This window comes from Phaethon aethereus (genome assembly GCF_964289735.1).
Source record: "Phaethon aethereus genome assembly, chromosome: 2".
Lineage (NCBI taxonomy): Eukaryota > Metazoa > Chordata > Aves > Phaethontiformes > Phaethontidae > Phaethon > Phaethon aethereus.
This window is the reverse complement of record NC_138582.1, coordinates 87,316,818-87,338,395: the sequence shown is the minus strand read 5'-3', so window position 1 is coordinate 87,338,395 and position 21,578 is coordinate 87,316,818. Positions and strand designations below refer to the sequence as shown.

Here is a 21,578-nt window from a genome sequence, read left to right as displayed (position 1 = left end):
TTCTATGACCAGGTGACCCGCCCAGTGGATGAGGGAAAGGCTGTGGATGTTGTCTACCTGGACTTCACTAAAGCCTTTGATAGCGTCTCCCACAGCATTCTCCTGGAGAAACTGGTGGCTCGTGGCTTACACAGGTGTACTCTTTGCTGGGTAAAGAACTGGCTGGATGGCCGAGCCCAGGGAGTTGTGGTGAATGGCGTTAAATCTGGCTTGCGGCCGGTCACAAGCGGTGTTCCCCAGGGCTTGGTTCTGGGGCCAGTCTTGTGCAATATCTGTATTGATGATCTGGATGAGGGAATTGAGTGCTCCCTCAGTAAGTTTGCAGATGACACCAAGTTGGGTGGGAGTGTAGGAGGGCTCTGCAGAGGGATCTGGACAGGCTGGATCGATGGGCAGAGGTCAACTGTATGAGGTTTAATAAGGCCAAGTGCAGGGTCCTGCACTTTGGCCACAACAACCCCATGCAACGCTACAGGCTTGGGGAGGAGTGGCTAGAGAGCAGCCTGGTGGAAAGGGACCTGGGGGTGCTGGTTGACAGCCGGCTGAATATGAGCCGGCTGTGTGCCCAGGTGGCCAAGAAGGCCAACAGTGTCCTGGCCTATATCAGAAATAGTGTGGCCAGCAGGAGTAGGGAAGTGATCGTGCCCCTGTACTCGGCACTGGTGAGGCCGCACCTTGAATCCTGTGTTCAGTTTTGGGCCCCTCACTACAAGAAGGATGTTGAGGTGCTTGGAGCGTGTCCAGAAAAGGGCAACGAAGCTGGTGAGGGGTCTGGAGCACAAGCCGTATGAGGAGCGGCTGAGGGAACTGGGGTTGTTTAGTCTGGAGAAGAGGAGGCTGAGAGGAGACCTTATCCCTCTCTACAATTACCTGAAAGGGGGTTGTTGCGAAGAGGGTGTTGGTCTCTTCTCCCAAGTAACCAGCGATAGGACAAGAGGAAATGGCCTCAAGTTGTGCCAGGGGAGGTTTAGATTGGATATTAGGAAAAATTTCTTCACTGCGAGAGTGGTCAGGCATTGGAACAGGCTGCCCTGGGAGGTGGTGGAGTCACCTCTGGAAGTGTTCAAAAAACGTGTGGATGTGGCGCTTCAGGACATGGTTTAGGGGACATGGTGGCGCTGGTTTAATGGTTGGACTTGATGATCTTGAAGGTCCTTTCCAACCTAGTGATTCTGTGATTCTGAGAAGGGCAACGAACCTGGTGAGGGGTCTGGCGCACAAGTCTGATGAGGAGCGGCTGAGGGAACTGGGGTTGTTCAGTCTGGAGAAAAGGAGGCTGAGGGGAGACATTATCGCTCTCTACAGCTACCTGAAAGGGGGTTGTGGCGACGAGGGTGGTGGTCTCTTCTACCAAGTAACTAGTGATAGGACAAGAGGAAATGGCCTCAAGTTGCACTTGGGGAGGTTTAGATTGGATATTAGGAAAAATTTCTGCACAGAGAGAGTGGTCAAACATTGGAACAGGCTGCCCATGGAGGTGGTGGAGTCGCCATCTCTGGAAGTGTTCAAAAAACAGGTGCGTGTGGCACTTCGGGACATGGTTTAGTGGGCATGGTGGTGTTGGGTTAATGGTTGGACTTGATGATCTTGAAGGTCCTTTCCAACCTTAATGTTTCTGTGATTGTGAGTACTCTTATATATTGATCATGTTGAATTTGGTATTCAAGCATGTGTCCTCTGATGCTAATGCTATTTTCCATGTAAAGCCCTAGTAGTTAACATATAAGGAATAAGGAAAATAAACCATGGTTTTATACCTTGTAGCTTAAGACATCTATAGAGTATAATTCTAAAGAAAATGAATCACATTCACACACCCTTGAAAAAAATTAAATTTTGTCATTTAATTTCACGAGTATAAGCTCCTCATTTGAAACTGAAAATATCTAACCTGGCTAACAGCTTAATTTCAGTGACACTTTGCAATATAAGGTTCCTTCTTCTCAACTTTTTGAACAATGTTTATCTGATGATCTTCAGAAAGATTATCTTCATAAAAATAATTAAGCAGTTAGATATTATAAACTCTAATAACTGTCTTAGAATTTTTGTTATAGCATGTTTCATGTAAAGGCTTCCTAAGTCTTTAGTATCTATTTTTGTTATATTTATTTATACAGCATAATTCATATTTTCATGCATTGATCTTTTTTGTATATGTTGTAGAAGGGATACAGCAGGGAACATAATGAAAAATAATGTATTACTGTCAGTATGTGGCATCCAGAAAGATGCAGGTCTTTTTGATATTCTTACAGCGATTCCTCTTTCAAAAAGGAAATACTACAATCTTATATACTACCTAAAAAGAGCACCGCCCCTCTACACTTATCATTTCATTAATTACAGCAATGCCATTGGGTGTTTTGCAGGTCTTGCACGATTAAATAGCAAAAATGTAGAATTTCATTGTAATGTTGTCTTTTTTTCATTTAGTTTTCAGAATTAAAAAATAAATATTGTCTTGAAAAGGAATACAAGTATCTGCTGCTGAAAGCTGTGATGATTTTTCCCCAGATCCTGTTTGTGGCAAATTCCCTTCCCTCATTTCTATTTCTCAGTTACAGGCATCAGCATTACGTTCCCACTTAGCCACTGGGAGTGCAGCCAGGCACCGGGACAGAGGGAGTGCCAGTGCTTTCACAGGTGTAAATCGAACCAGCTCCACTGGTGCCAGCTGAAATGCATTCATTTGTAACAGGTTATGTCTTGCAGAGACTCCTTCAAACCAGAAGATAGTTTATCACAGGTTTCAGGCACACAGCAGTGAAAAGAAAGAAAAAGGTCACAACTGTGCATGAGGATACATGGAACAACCTCACCTTTCCCATCTGATGCATTAAGGTCTTTGGACTGCGAGGGTTTCAGATTCAATCCCCTGCTCTGTTCCTATTAAATACTTTGAAAAATTCTGAAATTATAAAAAATTAATGAGATGGTGAAATCATTTTCCACTGAGCTGTCATCAGCAGCTGCACGCTTCATTGTAGCTGATATTACTTCAACGAGATGTATAAAATCGTATTGGAGAAAGAAGAAATTGGAAGTTGTTAAATTTCCTCAAATTTTGTCTTCTGTTTTCCAATGGCCAATACTGGAATTTGTTATTGGAACCTGTGATTAAGTTGTCACTTTACGGTGGTAATACCTAGAGGCCTCAGCAGATTTGTGGTTCCATCAGCTGTTACCATTCTACAAAACGTTTCTGTCAAATGGAATTCAACTAGCTGTGGACCTAAAGCTATCAATATACATACACAGAGCACATTACAACATAGAGTTATATGAGTTTAGTAAGAATAATTTTAAAAATTACTTCTGATATTGATTCTTCCATTAAAGTTTAATGGAGAGGACCAGGACACAGTGTTTTTGTATGCATCAGCTCCCACTGAAATGGTGATGTCAAGTCATCGTCAGAAAAATATGCAACTTGTAACTTACATGTATAATCACTTGAATAATCAAGTTATAATGAGATATTACTGACAGATTTTTATTCTTTCAATATTTTACTAGTGCATTTTTTTATTTAACTATTTTTTTATGCCTGTGGGCAATTGAGCTTCATGAAAGAAAAAATGTGGAATGTGCTTTTGCAAGTGTTATTATTTTCATAATGCAGCAAAAATATTATTGTAGAGCAGAATTAGATAATTAACAATCTCTGACACCTCAAGTTACTGATGTTGGTAGGCATGAGGATTCATTTCAACCGACCAGGTTAGGTACTGTTTTTATTCCTTGCTAATGACTTATTTGCCATCATATTACTAACTGGCAATCACACTCATTATTGGAAAAACCTGGTCTGACTTAGGATGCTTAAACTAAATCCCCATGACAGAAGGACATAATGTTTTATTTAATTGGATAATTGGTGTTTTAATTTAAATAAAACTCAGCTTTATTTGCCAAACAGGAATCTTTAGAAAAAAGAGTAGAAAATCTTTTTTATTTAATTCCTCTTAAATAAGAAAGTATTCTCATCTAATTTGGGCAGTGTACAAAGTATACCTCAGAATGCAGAACCATGTTGTCTATTACCATTTTGATAAAAATTAGACAGAAGGCCAATCCTTGGAAGTAGTTATTTTACTGAACATAGGAAAAGAAACCATAGTAATACATCCCTAAGAAAATTAGTCATGGTGATATGACATGGACAGTTTGCTAGTTCAAGTAATTATTTTTTTTTATACTTTGTACCTTTATTTATATATATGTTTATTTTTTAATATATATATTTTAATTGATTTTTTAAATTATTGTTTAAAATTCTCATAGAATTAAGAAAACTTAGTCATGGACGGGGGTCTTTTGTAAAAACCCTGTACAAAGCTAGTACAAAGACACCCCTTCCTATTGCAAGGAAATAAAACCATCTTTTCCAAAAGACCTTTAAAAAAATCATTCTTTTCTTTTTTTTTGTTCATCTTTCTTTTAACTCATCATTTGAATAATGAAAAATGATGTAAAGATACACATATGGGATGGATATCTAGTACCACTGTGCATACAAGGGAGGGTTAATATCTCAGAATACTTAGCGATGTTTTCAGTCCAGATATGCACTGCAATATAGCATTCATATTGATCTACTAGCAATAAATACATTGAACTGTGATTTTTTTTTTCAGCCTGTGAAATTGGCAATGGAATAAGACTTAGAATCTCAAAGTATATCACAGGGTGAATATATCAATTTAGGGATGTTAAACATTCTTTGACATTTAAAACTTTTTTACTTCTTCCTCTTTTCTTTCTCTACCTTTTTTTTTTTTTCATTGTATATGGATGGGAAATTAAGAAAAGGAATCAGTCAATTCATAAAACAACTTTTCAATATCTGTGTTGCTGTGAAATTAAGATCGCAGCAATCCTAGTGAATGTCATAGCCCTTGTTCTTGCATGCTCTGTCAGGGTATAGTGATTACTTCATTTTAAGGATAGACTATCTTGCAATATGTTAAGCTTCTTTTGCTTCTTATTTATTTATGTATGTCTGTGAATTTACAAATGTAAGTTTCTAAATCATTGTAAGATTGCTAGTGCAAGCCACTGCAGTTTTTAAGAAAAGATATGCAGTTGTGGATCAGATGCATAGAATGCGGAGGAGCAAATCAGCACCAAAGAACAAATACTTCTGATCCATACTACTGCCATGTTGAATTTAGCTAGGAGTATACAGCAGTTCTTGAAGTACGTCAGCTAATGCATTTCTGGATCTTTCATGTGGTTTCATATGTAATATCAAAACGTTTGTGCAGGTGTATGAATTCTTGAAGTGATACTGAGTTAATAACACTGAGCTATTGAAGCAGTATGGTCTTAATTTATTGCTAAAATACAAATAATCATACTGCATGTTAGGAATAGGACATAACTACCTGAAGAACTGAATAAATAATTTCTCCCACATGTGCTTATAGAGAGTTGTTACCAACTTTTTCATCCTCTCTCAAGCAAACTAGCTTCCAGCTAGTTATAAGCTGAAGCAGATTGCTAGATCACATAGACTTGTAGACTGACTCACTCTGGCATCTGGTATTGCAAATTATTCAAGAGCACTGTCATAGTTTCTGCACGGATTTATGCAATATATTTCACAATACTCTCCATCTTGTTATTCATACTTGATTTTTTTATCAGTCATTTTCTTTGCCATGTGTGTTATTGTTTGCACACATTATCAAGAATTATGGGATGATCTGCCACCACAAAAAAATATTAATGATTTTCTGTACTAACAGAATTTGCTGCAAGAAATCATTAATTTTACACTTGGGGCAGATTTGCCCAAAGATCTAGTCAGAGCTAGTCACTTAGGTAGTAAGAATAACAGCGCAGATTTGAGCAAAAGTAGAAATTAATCCCTCGCATTTCCAAACCTTCGTGACATTTTTAATATTCGGGATTTACAGAGAAAATGTAACAGTAAGAAAAATCCATGTGAATACAATCATTTGTATAACCTTGTCTCAATAAATTCAAGTAATTCTGAAATGTAAGAACATTAGGGGGATTTAGGTAAGATTTGAGTACTTGTTCTCTTGCCCTGTAGTTTTGCTCAAATGTAGCAACAGAGCAAGAATTAGAAATTAAGTACTAGGAAGAAGGAGAAATGGGGTACAAAACCAAAACTATCAGTGGATACAGTGTCAGAAAACTAGTCTCTCACAAATCTTCTTCATGTTTTTGAGCACAAAAAGTAAATGTCTTTTCTTCCAGTGCAATACAGCTTGTAACACATAAATCAGAGACACACTAGCAAGCACTTATTCTTTAGCTTAAACTGCTTTCTGGAAAATTTCAGGCATTGAAAGTCAGAATTATTTTCTAGCATTGTGCAAGTCCAACTAATGATAGTTCCTCTCTCTCTGTCCTTGTATTTGAATCTCAGTACTGCTTGCCCTTTGTGTTTGGAGAATTTAGTTAATTTAAAATTAAATCAGTCAGCTATTTTGCTACAGTAATAAGACACTTTGTAATCTTGAATTGCCCCACAAATTGCATAGCTCAATGTGGGTTACAAATAAGCATACACTTGCCCATTGTCCAGCAATGACATCTAAGAAGCCTATATTGAAATCAGCAGATTAGTGTGATTTGATGAATAAATGTGATGTGACAGATCCCAGCTAATGTAAAGCAATACAACTCTGCTTAAATCAATGGAATGGTTCCTAGGTTATACAAACTAAGTGATATTTGTGAAGCACAGTAAACACATCTGTAACTGTAGGATTGCTAAGGCTGCCAGTTGTAAAGATTTTTGCTCCAATACATTTGAAAAAAGCTATGCTTGTCTTTGTAGTTCATTCTTTCTTTCTCTTAGGAGCCCTTGTTTTGCTTTTCTTGTTATATTTTTTAACTTTTTGCCCAGCTAGGGGAAGCAACTATAATTATTTCTCTCTAGTATAATCCAAGTGCTTGGGTAACACATGCAATGCAGCCTAATTTTTTACTAGTTGAATATAAACCCTTCAGCTGGCAATCAGAAAGACACTCAACTGTCTCAGCTTTAGTTCCAAATCTGATGACAAAAGATGGGAGTAGAGAAAATACTCTCGGCATGTTTCCCTGTTTACAAATCCGTGCTTGGAAACCATTTTCTTTTGCTATGTGATATTCTTACTTCCAGGAGTATGGAACAAAGTAGACTTCACAATAAAGTCCAGACATATTTTATTTAATACAGGGACACAAGTAATAAAATGGTGTGGGTCCCTTTATAAAGTTCTAACTTTTTTTCTTTGAGCTTTCTTATAATCATCTTGATATTTCTTTCCACTCCATGTGTGTTTGTAAGCTTCTATATGATAATGGAGGGAAAATACTAAGTTTTAACTGAGCAAGGTATAATGGAACAGCAGGAAGCTTGTGAGCCACTTAAATTAAAATTATGAGGAAGAAATAGACATTAATTATCTCAGGCTGCATTATCTTTTCATTTTGCAAACAAGAAAATATTTAATACCCCAGGAGGAAAAGAATTAACTTCCTTTGAATCTTTCCACAGTGAACTCAAGAAGAAAAATGCTTTACTTGAGACTGGAGAGAGAATTTAAATCACATGCAGGGGGCAGCTAGATGAAAGATCAGAATCTAGTATATTCACTGAGCAGGGATGATGAGATGAAAGAGTAGACAAAGGAGAGACTATGTTCATGTTCGCTCTGTCCCACAAACCATGACCTCTTCCACGGTCACAAGGACCTATTTTCAATTTCAAGGCAATAGCTATAAATGTTAATAATTGCCTTTACTTCTTTCTCTGTAGCTTAGCTTCTTGCCCCATTACCAAAACCATTTAGTTTCTCAGTAATTCATTTTCTACATAATCTCCTTTCATGTCCTATGTTTCCTCTATTGTGTTTCACCTTGGGCAGTACATCATGTAAATAAAGCCTATATCCATAATCACTTTACCATACTGCTTAAGTGAATTCACTCTTGAAAACTCCATTCCAACCTGTGTCCATTACAGTAGCTCTCTTTAGTCCTCATTAGATGGGACAAGTGGGTGAATATTTTAAAAGCTATTTCAGTATCAGAGATCTAACCTTGAGTATCTATTCAAAAATTTTAGATTTATTTGAAGGATGAGCATGGCACAGATAAAGGCATCTGAGAAAGAAATTCATCATACTGTATTTTGATTTAAAAAATTCTTGCATTTGAAATAGTGTTTAAGGCCACATTATAATAGTATAGACACTGATCAAAGGGACAAAAATGTCCAAGAGCTTGTATTCAATTATTTTTTTTCACATTAGAAATAGAGATTTAACATACTAACAGCCTGGTAAATGTGTACATTGATATTTAAGGCAGAAATAATTGAGTTAATGCAGAAATGATTGAGTTCTGTATTCTTCCAATGAGCAAGAGAACTCCTAACTTCACACTGTCTGCAATGTGACTATCTCGGAAAGGACAGAAACAATCAAAATTTTGTGTAAAAGAGGTAGTATTTTTAGTTCTGTTTAGCACTTACTGTAATTAAGAAGTGTATATTGTCTTTTTTTAACCATGGTTGACTTTGAGTTTAAGATTCTGTAAAGCTCTTGTGTGTGAAACGAAGATTAGATAGTTCCCTTCTACTTCTCTGAAAGCAAATGCTTATGAAAGCTTTTTACACTCTCTCATGTCATCTCATGTTTGTTTGATGTGGTTATTGGTTGTTTTCCATCTCGAGTCTTAAATTTCAGTTTATAACAAATGTGAAGTCCTTTATTGGTTTTAGTAGTGAACAGTATTTATGGGAGAAATCAGGTAGAATTTTGAAATACTGTCTGTGCTGGGTATTAAATGGGGGTAGAAATATTAGATAACATGCCACCCACATTTTTTCCATGCACTGAGATAAAGTTAAGGACCTATGAAATTGGTTCCTTTAACGCCTTTTATTACATAAGAGAAAAAAATAAGAACAATCATTGCCTTCCAGCCTAGAAAAAGCCATTAATGTTCTTTTCCTCCCTTTTTTTTTATTTATTTTTGTTCTCAAGCTTCATTCTGACTTGGACAAGGGAGTGGGCACTGTTAAATATACCCTTTCAGGAGATGGTGCTGGCACAGTTTTTACCATTGATGAGACCACAGGAGACATTCATGCCATAAGGAGCCTAGATCGAGAAGAAAAACCTTTCTACACGCTCCGGGCTCAGGCTGTAGATGTTGACACCAAGAAACCACTAGAGCCTGAATCAGAGTTCATCATCAAAGTGCAGGACATTAATGATAACGAGCCAAAGTTCCTGGATGGGCCTTATGTTGCCAGTGTCCCAGAAATGTCTCCAGTGGGTGAGTAAGAAGCTTTAAACACTTAATAACTAATTGCATGTTACTTAATTGTCTTAATGTGTGTTCCCTGCTGAGGAAAGAAAGCGAAAGCTGAAAGGAAGACATAACTTCTAAAAGCTTGTGACTTCAAGCCTCCAAGGATAGAATAGGAAAAAAAAAATAATTCAAGGCACATATGCTGAAGTCCAGGGGTTCTGTGTACCCCCAAACTTGTTATTTCACATGATGAAGGGTCTTCCCTTCTCTTCCTAGTTACTGTTGAGTGTTTGCTTATAGAATTAGATGGTGAAACAGCATCTTGCCATTTACTGTTTTTCTCTTTGTGGCCTTTAAACTCCTACAGTACTTGCACAATCCCCTAATTATGAATCAGGGGACAATTCTTTATCCAAGTCCTGCTACACTGTGGGTGCTGAATGTTAACGGTTGCCATCACCTGGCTGTCCACAATGCAAGAATGGGAGTCAGAGAGGCTCAGCAAGACTGGCTCAAGGTCTCAAAAATGTAATGTCCAAGAAAATATTGAGTGCAGTGGATTCTCAAGTCAAAAAAAAAAAAAAAAAGATAAGACTGATTGGAAACATGGTAAGTTTTCAAAAAGCTAGTGCACAGAGGAGAGAATAATTTTCTCTCCAAAGCAAGGTGGACTATAGTAAGGATACTGAAGCACTGGAATAGTTTTTTTTTAAAGAATTTTCACAACACAATAGACATTTGCCAGGAAAGACATAAAGAGCATTGATCCTGCTTTGGAGCAGGAGAATTGACTAAATGGGCCCTTCGGGTCTCTGCCTGACAGCTGCTTCTGCAGTGGTTCTGAGCAGTGTGATTGCAACACAAGCACACTGCTTGTGTCCTGCTGCCAGGCGGCACTTCGGGCTTCCCTGCGGGCACCAGAAATTAATTCGTTCTGGGCTGCAAGGCCTTTAACTTCCCGATCCTAGTTTCAGCTTATTGCCATTCTCTCTCCTAAACTGTCTTTTCCAAGTACTTCACAAGCCAGTACTAGTCATTTAGTACTCCCTGTAGTTGCTAACAGTTTTGGAAGTTTTCTGACTCTGAAATGTGCAGGGGGATCCTGTTGTGCCTTCAGCTATGCAGCTCAGAGGGTGATGTTTTGAAAGACAATCTGTGTGGCAGCTAGCTATATACACAAGTTGCTATATGGAATTAATGAGGTAGTATTTTAAATTTTGTCATAAAGAGTAGTAGAATGTGTTAATATGTGATATGGGTAGACGTTCAGAGATGATCACGTTAATCTCATGCATGTGTAGAGATGAGTTTACTATAGGCACATAGAGGTGTGTCTATAGTTTCACTATATACGTGCACTATTGTTGTTGCCCCTTAGAGATGCCTAGTAAAATTATTTACAGTTATATTATTTATAGATGGAAAACATTTTTTATATTTTCAAATCTATTTCTGTTGCAAGTTCAGAATAAAATTTTCCCACCAGTGAATGTATGGTTGGTTGTTATATTGTTTTTAAGACATGATCAGAGAGAAATGAGAAAAATATAATGAATAATGCTATTTACACAGCAGAATACAGTGCATGCATTCATTCTCTCACTCTGTTGCTCTCCCTCCATCTTCCTTTCTTATTTTCATAAATATGTGTGTGCAGTAGCAGACAAAATGCTAACTGGTTTTTTTTAATGGGAAATTCTCTTCAAGGTATGCCATGCATTGTGGGTTTTACATTGGCTGGAATTTGTATGACTAAATGAGATGCAACTGAGTCATGCATACAGGATTTTAAAAGAAATACTTTTCAATTTATTTTCCTTTGGAAAAACGGCAGTAGATGCTATGGCAAAAACGCACCCTCTTGATCTTCACTTTATTCAGTCATATTCGCTTCCTCTAGAAGGTTTATTCATAACAATTTTAATTTTCCGCTGTAAGAAGAATAAAACATGGATGAAAATTGATCAGAAAAGACAAGGCAAGGAAATAGTGCCCTAAATGGAGGCCTAAACCCAATTAGTGGTTACTAAAGCAGATAACAGTTTTTGCTGTTGGGTTGTCTTGCAGCAAAAATATCCAGAAATGCCTTCTTTCGCCGGTGATGTGCCAGGAGATTGTGCCTTCTCTGATGTAGGTCTCCACTCTCTTCCTCTCTCTTACCCATGCTTTTGCTACCTGATGCAAGCACAGGTTTCTCAGAGGATCTAAATCAACTGCTTCTTAGCATCAGTACCATTTAGTTGCACCTATAGAGATGCCTAGACCTACCACTGCCTGAGGCTGACATTGAAAATCACTTTGATTTTTTAGCCGGTGCAGCATACGGTTGTCTTGGCTTAGGCAAAACCCCTGGTAAACTCTTCCTCTTATCTATTTTTTTAAACATTCATTTTCTAGTTGCCAGTTTTCAATTCCCAAGTGTCCTAAACTTCACTTACTATATTTTTGCAACAGTATCTCTCATGAACTGCATTCATGGACACTGTTTCTGTTGTGGGAAATGCACTACAACATGACTTTCCCCCGCTCTTATCTTTCTATGGTCCTGACAACTTTTGTGACTAGTGACTTTCTGTCTTTTATTGTTGCATAACACTCGCATGCAAAGGTTTACTCAGTTTGGTATTTTTTCCTAAGGTTATTGGTAATAAGGAGCAAAATATGGATGCCAGAGTTCATGTCGAAAGAGGAATAGAGGGGTAGCGAAATAGCTAATAAAATCCCCAAGACTTAACACGTAGTGTAAATACACAGTATGTATTCCGTTTGGACAGTGAAATAAACGGAATTGTATAAAACATCCTTGAGCTACCACAGTTTGCAGCCATAAGAGAGGATTGTGTGGGGCTGGGAAGTCTTGGGAAGAAAAATGTCCTTCAGATTCTTTACACACATTTTAAAAATTGTCATGGCTGCATTGTTCTCAGTTTCGTAACATCTCTGGCTTTCATACTAATTGCTGTCACTGAAGCTTTGGTGGCTGAAAAATTCCATAGCATTCATCCCCAGATTCAGAGTTCCAGTCACAGAGTTATAATAAAATTGTGTTTCAGCTTCATCCTGGACCTTGGTGATTTTTTACTGGACAAGGTACAAAAAGATGGAAATTCATAGGATCCTCATTATCTGGTTTTCTGGACATAGGTATGATTTAGGAATATCTGTCATACCCCAGTTTTTCATGGTAGATTTTCGAAGAACTTTGTTTTGTTATTTTCCATGCATGTTTCCTTTTTTTTTTCTTTCAAATTCACTTTGAGGTTATTTTAAAGATGCTTCTACAGTTCTGTACACTGGGGTTTCTTTGTTTTTCCCTATAATCAATATCACTCCTTTAAAAAGACTACGGTAATGCATATCTTTTAGCTTTTTATGAAGAGAAGATAATTTTAGGATTGCCATTTTTACTTAGTGGTGCATTCCTTACTGGGAGCCAAATTCCTTCATACACTTTTCACTAAGAAAAAAAATGTTAGCAGGATGTTTACTGTGTTCTAAAACTCTAATTTAAGCCCACTACAAACTAGGACGCCTACCGGTTTTATGACAAAGGCTTGAATGACCAGCTAGCCTTGCTCCTTCCATACATGCACTGTAATCTGCTCATGTATGATGGAGAGGACGGTCAATCACATATATAAACAAAAAAGATCTTCTCTTGAAAAGCCCCTTGGTTACCAACTGGTGAAACATGCAGGCTACTACACCCATCTATGACTTCCATTATTTCTGATACTTTCAAAGTGTGTGTAGTTTCTGTATTGTTGTGGAAAGATAATGGTACCTCCAAAATTGACAGTGTATTGCTCACATAACAAATGGAGTGCGGAATAATTTATGGTGAAGAATTTATTTTGGAAAGGACAAAGATGCGAAATTCCCTGCAGAGAAACTCAGCAGATGGAGTCAAGATTACAACGCAGAGCAAACATTTTAAGAACAGAGATTGCTATGCTGTTATCCTGTGCCTAATAAGAGATTTATAAAAGCTTAAGGTGTGGAAACCTACCATATTATTTCTGATATTGGATTGGTTTTATCAATACATTTATTTGAACGTATCGTCTTGATTTAATAAGAGTTCCAAAATGTAGAACAAACCATAAATGGAAATTTGTGTATGAGGACTGAAAAGAGGGTTGTAATTTCCCCATTTTTAAGTTAGTATTATCAAAATACATTGTCCTTAAATATAGTTTAATCAACTGTGTTGTGTCTTCTGGCAGCTGTGTCAGCTTCTGTTGCAACATAGCTCACGTAAACATGCAAATATATGGTGAGTTTAAACCAAGGTTATCTTGTTATTAAAGCTATCGGTCCAGATGACTGAGAGTCATCTGCATACCAGCATTAAACACACATTTAAGGAAAGATCTTACTATATATATATTTATATTAGACATAAATATGTGCACAGAAATGCATCTGCATTTCTCATGCATTTCTTTCACTGACTGCTGATTTTAATTGATCATATTTATAATGTGATAAATTCATAACTTCTACTGCCACAGTCTACTAATTGTTTTCTAGGGTATTTCCATTATTCTTCTATGCTTATACACAGACCAGCTAGGGCTGTACTAAACGCATCAATTCCATAACATATAGACTCCATACGTTCTTTCCTAGGCAATCTCATTTCATACCTTTCGAGTAGATTAACCCTTTATTGCTTGGGGGGGCTCTACAAACAGCAGATCAACATGGTAATTATTCTGCCTTTTTGGTTATTAATTAACAGAATCACAGAATCACTAAGGTTGGAAAGGACCTTCAAGATCATCAAGTCCAACCGTTAATCCAGCACCACCGTGTCCCCTAAACCATGTCCTGAAGCACCACACCCATATGTTTTTTGAACACTTCCAGAGTTGGTGACTCCACCACCTCCCTGGGCAGCCTGTTCAAATGCTTGACCACACTCTCAGTGAAGATATTTTTCCTAATATCTAGTCTAAACCTCCCCTGGTGCAACTTGAGGCCATTGCCTCTCGTCCTATCACTAGTTAGTTGGGAAAAGAGACCGACACCCGCGTTGCCCCAACCCCCTTTCAGGTAGTTGTAGACAGCGATAAGGTCTCCCCTCAACCTCCTTTTCTCCAGACTGAACAACCCCAGTTCCCTCAGCCGCTCCTCATAAGGCTTGTGCTCCAGATCCCTCACCAGCTTCGTTGCCCTTCTTTGGACATGCTCCAGCACCTCAACGTCCTTCTTGTAGTGAGGGGCCCAAAACTGAACACAGGATTCAAGGTGCGGCCTCACCAGTGCCGAGTACAGGGGCACGATCACTTCCCTGCTCCTGCTGGCCACACTATTTCTGATACAGGCCAGGACGCTGTTGGCCTTCTTGGTCACCTGGGCACACTGCCGGCTCATATGCAGCTGGCTGTCAACCAGCACCCCCAGGTCCCCTTCCGGCAGGCAGTTCTCCAGCCAATCCCCCCCAAGCCTGGGGCATTGCATGGGGTTGTTGTGGCCCAAGTGCAGGACCTGGCACTTGGCCTTATTAAACCTCATACAGTTGACCTCTGCCCATCGATCCAGCCTGTCCAGATCCCTCTGCAGAGCCCTCCTATCCTCCAGCAGATCAACACTCCCACCCAGCTTGGTGTCATCTGCAAACTTACTGAGGGAGCGCTTGATCCCCTCATCCAGATCATCAATAAAGATATTGAACAAGACCGGCCCCAGAACCAAGCCCTGGGGAACACCGCTTGTGCCCGGCCGCAAGCCAGATTTAACGCCATTCACCACAACTCCCTGGGCTCGGCCATCCAGCCAGTTCTTTACCCAGAAAAGAGTACACATGTCTAAGCCACGAGCCACCAGTTTCTCCAGGAGAATGCTGGCTGGGCCTCATCCCTTGGTTGTCCTGCACATGCCCTGTGAGCACTCTCAAGATGAACCATTCTATGATCTTCCCTGGTATGGAGGTCAGGCTGACAGGCCTGTAGTTCCCCGGATCCTCTTCTGACCTTTCTTGTAGATGGGTGTCACATTGGCAAGCCTCCAATCATCTGGGACCTCCGCTGTTAACCAGGACTGCTGATAAATGATGGAGAGGGGCTTGGCAAGCTCCTCCGCCAGCTCTCTCAGTACTCTTGGGTGGATCCCATCAGGCCCCATAGACTTGTGGGTGTCCAGGTGGTTTAACAGGTCCTTAACTGTTGCCTGTTGGATTATGGGTGGGTTATTGTGCTCTCCATCCCCATCTTCCAGTTCAGGGGGCTGAATACCCTGCGGATACCTGGTCTTGCTCTTAAAGACTGAGACAAAGAAGACATTAAGTACCTCAGCCTTGTCCGCATCCTTGGAGACAATGTTCCCTGCCATATCCAGTAAGGAATGGAGATTCTCCTTGCCTCTCTTTTTGTTGTTAATATATTTGTAGAAGCATTTTTTCTTATCCTTTACAACTGTGGCCAGACTGAGCTCTAGCTGGACTTTTGCCTTTCTAATTTTGTCTCTGCTTGACCTAACGAGATCCTTGCACTCTCTGTGAGTTGTCTGCCCCTTCTTCCAGAGCTGATAAACTCTCCTTTTTGCCCTGAGTCCCAGCAAAATCTCCCTGGTCAGCCAGGCTGGTCATCTTCCCCACCAGCTCTTCTTACGGCACATGGGGACCTCCTGCTCCTGCACCTTTAAGATTTCCTTCTTGAAGACTGTCCAGCCTTCCTGGACCCCTTAGTCCTTCAGGACTGTCTCTCAAGGGACTCTCTCAACCAGTGACCTGAACAGTCCAAAGTCAGCCCTCCGGAAGTCCATGGTAGCAGTTTTGCTGACCCCTCTCCTTACTTCGCTCACAACTGAGAATTCTATCATGTCATGGTCGCTAAGCCCAAGATGGCCTCCGACCACCACATCTCCCACCAGTCCTTCTCTGTTTGTAAACAGCAGGTCCAGTAAGGCACCTCCCCTGGTGGGCTCACTCACCAGCTGTGTCAGGAAGTTATCCTCCACACACTCCAGAAACCTCCTAGATTGTTTCCTCTCTGCTGTGTTATATTTCCAGCAGATGTCCGGTAGGTTGAAGTCCCCCCCAAGAACAAGGGCCAGCAAATGCGAGACCTCCGCCAGTCGCTTATAGAATGTCTCATCTGTCTCTTCATCCTGGTTGGGTGGTCTGTAACAGACTCTCAGCAAGATATCTGCCTCATTAGCCTTCCCCCTCATCCTTACCCGTAAGCACTCGACTTGGTCTTCACAATCATTGATTTCTATACAATCAAAACCCTCCCTAACATACAGAGCCACCTCACCACCTCTCCTTCCTTGCCTATCCCTTTGGAAGAGCTTATAGCCATCCATTGCAGCACTCCAGTCATGAGAAACAACCCACCATGTTTCTGTGATGGCAACTACATCATAGCTGTCCCGCTGCACAATGGCTTCCAGCTCCTCCTGTTTGGTGCCCATGCTGCGTGCATTGGTGTAGATGCACTTGAGCTGGGCTATCAATTTCAACTCTGGCATGCCACCCCTAGGCTCATCTCTAGTGAGCCTGGTTTTATCCCCTTCCCCCTTCAAATCTAGTTTGAAGCCCTCTCGATAAGGCCTGCCAGCTCATAAGCAAGAATCCTTTTGCCCCTTGGTGACAGTTGCACTCCATCAGCTGCGAGGAGACCCGGTGCTGTGTAAACTCCCCTGTGGTCAAAAACCCCAAAATTCTGACGATGGTACCAGCCCCTGAGCCACCTGTTGATCAGGTGTGTTTTCCTGTTCCTGTCAGCGTTCTTCCCTGTCACTGAAGGGATTGATGAAAACACTACCTGTGCTCCCACTCCATCGACCAGTCACCCCAGTGCTCTCAAGTCCTTTTTGACTGCCTTCGGGCTTCTTAGCGCAACCTCACTGTTGCCAACCTGTAGGACCAACAGTGGGTAGTAATCAGAGGGCCAAACCAGACCAGGGAGTTTCCTGGTGACATCTATCACCCAGGGAGGCAGCAGACCTCACTGTGAGTTGGGTCTGGTCGACGTATTGGGCCCTCTGTACCCCTCAGAAGGGAGTCGCCTACGACAATCACCCTCCTTTTTTTCTTAACAGAGGACGTCTTGATGCGTGGGGCTGGATGACTCACCCTAGGCACCCCCTTGGATCGACCTTCGTCAGGGTCCTCATGTTCCTGTCCCTCACATTCCAGAGCCCCATACCTGTTGAGGGCAACTGGGATGGTGAGGGAGGCCGGGAGGGGATTTGCCAGCCTCTCCAAGCAGGGACCTGCTTCCATTTCCCCTCATCTCTTAGGCCCCCTCCTTCTGCCCGGCAGCAGGAGGGCAGGGGATCCCCTGCTGCTTGTGGGGCCTCCACCAGCTGCCCCTGCTTCAGGGACGGCCGGGTGCGGCTCCACCGATCCATCTCCCTCTCACACTCCCTAATGCTCCTCAGCCTGCCCACGGCCTCTGCCAGCTCTGCCCCAGGCCGAGCAGGTCGCTCACCTGGTCGCACCGCACACGGGTGGTGTCTCCGCTGGTCTCTGGAACAACCGACAGGCTCAGGCACTCTTTGCAGCCGGGTACTTGGACAGCCGCGTGCTTGAGCGGGAGCTCTGTCTGTGTCGCCACATTCTTTCTGGTCATGGTTTTCAGCCGAGTGGCCACCATGGCTGAGCCTCTTCTGGGAGGATGATGGCCACTTGTCAGAGAGCCTCTAGTGCCGGGGGGGGACGACTGCGCCCCGCCCGCACGCCTTCCCTGCGTGAATGAGTAATGGAATCTGTTCACACTAAATAGCTGTATTACTGATTAGGCTTGAATACTGTATTTGCAACTGCCTCATTTGTAACGCTATGTTGTAACACTAAAATGGTCAACGATACTAGAAAGTTGATATCAGGTTATTTTTAATGGGTATCCTCTGTGGTGCAAGGCAGATACTTGAAAAGGATTATGGATTTGCTTCCCACATTACTGACAACCTAAAAATAGTCTCTATAAGTTTTCTGGCACTTTTCAGTCTAAGTGAATACTTAATTGGCTTATATTTAAATGTTGGCTTATATTTAAATATTGACAAAGGCTTATATATATACATTTACAAATGGAATATATGTTTAATGCAACCATCTATGCAGTTTCATGTGAAAGGTTTACAATGTGTAGAAAACTAAACTGATGAACTGGTGGGTAGGAACTTGCATTCTGGTTGGGCATAGCTTAGTACCCTGTGCCTGAGTTCAGCCTGAAGCTTACACTGAGCAGAGGCTGGGGAAGGAAGTACTATAAAGCACTGGAGCAAATACTGAGCGATCCTTCCCTTGATAGAGATTCCTAGCTTCTGGCCATATATTTTTAGGGACTTCCAAAAGAGTACCCAGGCTGTTGCAGAAGATATTACTTTGGGAATCTGCAGAGGCCGGAGAGATTTTTGCATGGTATTACACACACACACTCATGGAGTGATAACTGGCAATATAATCTGTCAGCCCCAATCTGCAGCCCCTCCATCTCTACCCTGGTCTCCATGCTTTTTTCTGGTGTTATGGAGACCATAGAGACAATGGTGGGAATTGGATGTCATATTCAATCTACAAATATCTTGAATATTCCTGTTTATTCTCGTTCCCTTATCTAATAATTCCCATCAATCATTTTCCCTTTTTTTGTCCACTGTTGGTCATTGAGGTGAAAATGTTGGAGAATTTTCCACAGTGATCCCAAGATCAAGAGTTAATAGGTAACCAAACCACAACACAACTCTGTGGGCCTCTTACTTGGTATTTCTCAGTTACTTGTTATGTTAACATTCCCCTGTAACACTTTGCGGTCAAGCTTTCATTTTGTCAAGCTGTTACCTGCTTATATATTCTCTTTTACTGGCAACCTATGAGTTCAGATCCAAGTGAGATGACAGTGGCAACCCACCTGTCATATGATAACTTATTCTGATACTTAGACTGATAACTTATTCCTAACTTTTGATTTCTATTTTTAGTTGGATGTTATGTTAGAAAAGGCTGTTCTCTCTTAATGTTTGGGGTTTTTTTTTAAAGCTATTGCTTAGGAACCTTGCTGAAAGCTTTTTGGAAATTTAAATACTGTTTATCTATGCAAGTGATCTAGAGCTATATACTCAGTGATTCACCCACTAGTTTTAGCAGGTGTTGTGAAGAGCAGCTTCCCTTCACAAAACTGCACTGACTTCCCCCTTGCAGGGTCATATCCACATGTCCTCTAATTTGGTACTTTATTACAGACTGTACAAATTCGTCCATCACCTGGGTCAGATCTGGTGCCCTGGGTCATAGAGACCATTTTTCAGAAAAATTCATATTCCATTGCTGCCTTTCAGTTCTCCATCCTGGTGCTATGTCAGATGGCAGTTTACCCATCACAGCTGACATTTCATCAGTTTCTCACTTAGAACTTCTTTGTTAATTACAGAGTCATTTTTTTAACTGTGAAAAGAAACAGCTACTGCACTGAGCATCAGACTAAGTTTTATAGCCAATATAGAGAAAGGTGAGTTTTAAGGAAGGCGAAAAAGGGAAGGCAGGTTATGGCTGCTTAGCCTTTTGTCAAAAAGTTTTTTCCCATGTATAAAGGGCATTGAACAAAAGTACAAAGCAAACCAAAATAAAAATAATTTAAAAAAACAACACTGAGATGTTGAGAGAACATTACAAGTAGATGGTAAATGCTTTTGGAACAGTCTTTCTTGACATTCAGATAGATCACTAGGCAACCTAGGCAGCTTCAGCTACTGTGAAAAACCTTACGGACAAAACCCTTTTAAATCAAAAGGTGGGAAGAAAACAATGCAGAGAATCAAGGCTTGTTTGGTTAAAGATTGTGACTATTGTCATACTCACTGTGAATTTCATTTCATACACCCTAACTGTTGGAAATTGTCAGCAAAACAAGGAAATTTGACAAATATTGTTAGCTGGGAGAATCTATGTAAAATGAAACCTGTGACAGACAGGACCCTACAAACATGCACACAGCAAAATATCAGAAAAGCTTTTGCTTTTAAAAAGGTGAGACACTGGATAAATGTTTTCTGCTAGCTGGTTTCACAGTCCCAAAATGTCAGTGTCAAATTCATGCAAAGCATTTGAGTCTTACTTCATGTATATCCAGGCCTACATTATTCTGTTTAACTGGAAGTGGACAAAGTTAAAAACTCATGTCACAGCAGATAAAGCCATTATATTCCTATCCACATGCTAACTTTGCTCCAGGTCAGTAGCATAAATCAAATAAAATTTTATATTTCCTCACACCTAAGTCTTTTGATGCAGACCTCTCTGCTAGGTTAACAAACCAATACTTTCATTATTAAAATTATGCTATTTGGTTTTGCTCTAAATGTATAAAATGTTGGTCATTTTAATGTTGCTGAGTATTAAATATTTTAGTATATAAGGACAAGCTTTGTAATTATTGGTACTGTCTTGTGGTTTGCATAATCATCTTTAGGTTAAAGATATGTTGCATTAGAGTTGTTAAACTTATGTGGGTTTTGTCAATGGTACTATTGCCGAGGGAAAGGTGTTGGCATGTTTTAGTGTAGTATTGAGATGTAGGAATTGTTTTTATACAGATACATAGCATCTCTAAACATAAAACATATTGTATTGATAGTTGTTTTAGTAGACACTGACCAGCTGTAAATGTTAAAAATTAACAAGAAGTTGCTTTTTCCTTACCACAAAATGACTCTGAACATTAAATATATTTTCAGTAAGAGCTGTTCTTTTGACCACCAAGTGGTTTTAAGCATTAAACATATTTTAAAAGTATTACTGTTCTCAGCCATTGAGTGACTGTAAACATTAAATACGTTTTATAAAAGCTGCTTTTCAAGCTACTGCCTGCATGGCTATGAACATCATTTTTCTTTAAGGTTATTTTCCAGACACTGAGCTATTTTTTTCTTATAAGCTCAGTTCTATTTATAATTTTCCACAGAAGAAACAAGTGCAAGGTTTCACTGGCTCTTTATTTGTGGCAACTAATCATGTCCTATCCAACTTTTCATAAAGACACTGCAGGTAATAAGAACAGGCCAAAATTAAAATGGATTTTCATGGATATTTTGCATGGACTGTGTGTTCATACCTAGTGTTCTTTCCCCCATTTTTTGTGTATAACTTTGTAGTGAACCAAAATAATGAAAGCAAACATGAGTGATATTTTGTACTAAGATAACTGGTCTAAGAAATCAGTCACTGATAGATTGTGTGAATCAATCAAGTCATCATCAGCCCTAGAGGAGGACAAAACAGAAGGCAAAATAGTCTGAAGATTGCTAAGCAAATGGGAGTCACTAAACCAAATATGATTAAG

General features: G+C 40.2%; 1 protein-coding gene across 2 annotated transcripts in view; it reads left to right on the top strand.

The window, feature by feature from the left end:
• Positions 1-21,578, top strand: part of CDH12 (cadherin 12) — a gene marked incomplete at both ends in the record, with an annotated part of 171,763 nt that overhangs the window by 29,484 nt on the left and 120,701 nt on the right. For both annotated transcript variants that reach the window (XM_082015102.1, XM_082015101.1), the window contains one exon: positions 9,015-9,309. In XM_082015102.1, coding sequence (XP_081871228.1) covers positions 9,015-9,309 — 295 coding nt within the window. The remainder of the gene's footprint in view (positions 1-9,014; positions 9,310-21,578) is intronic.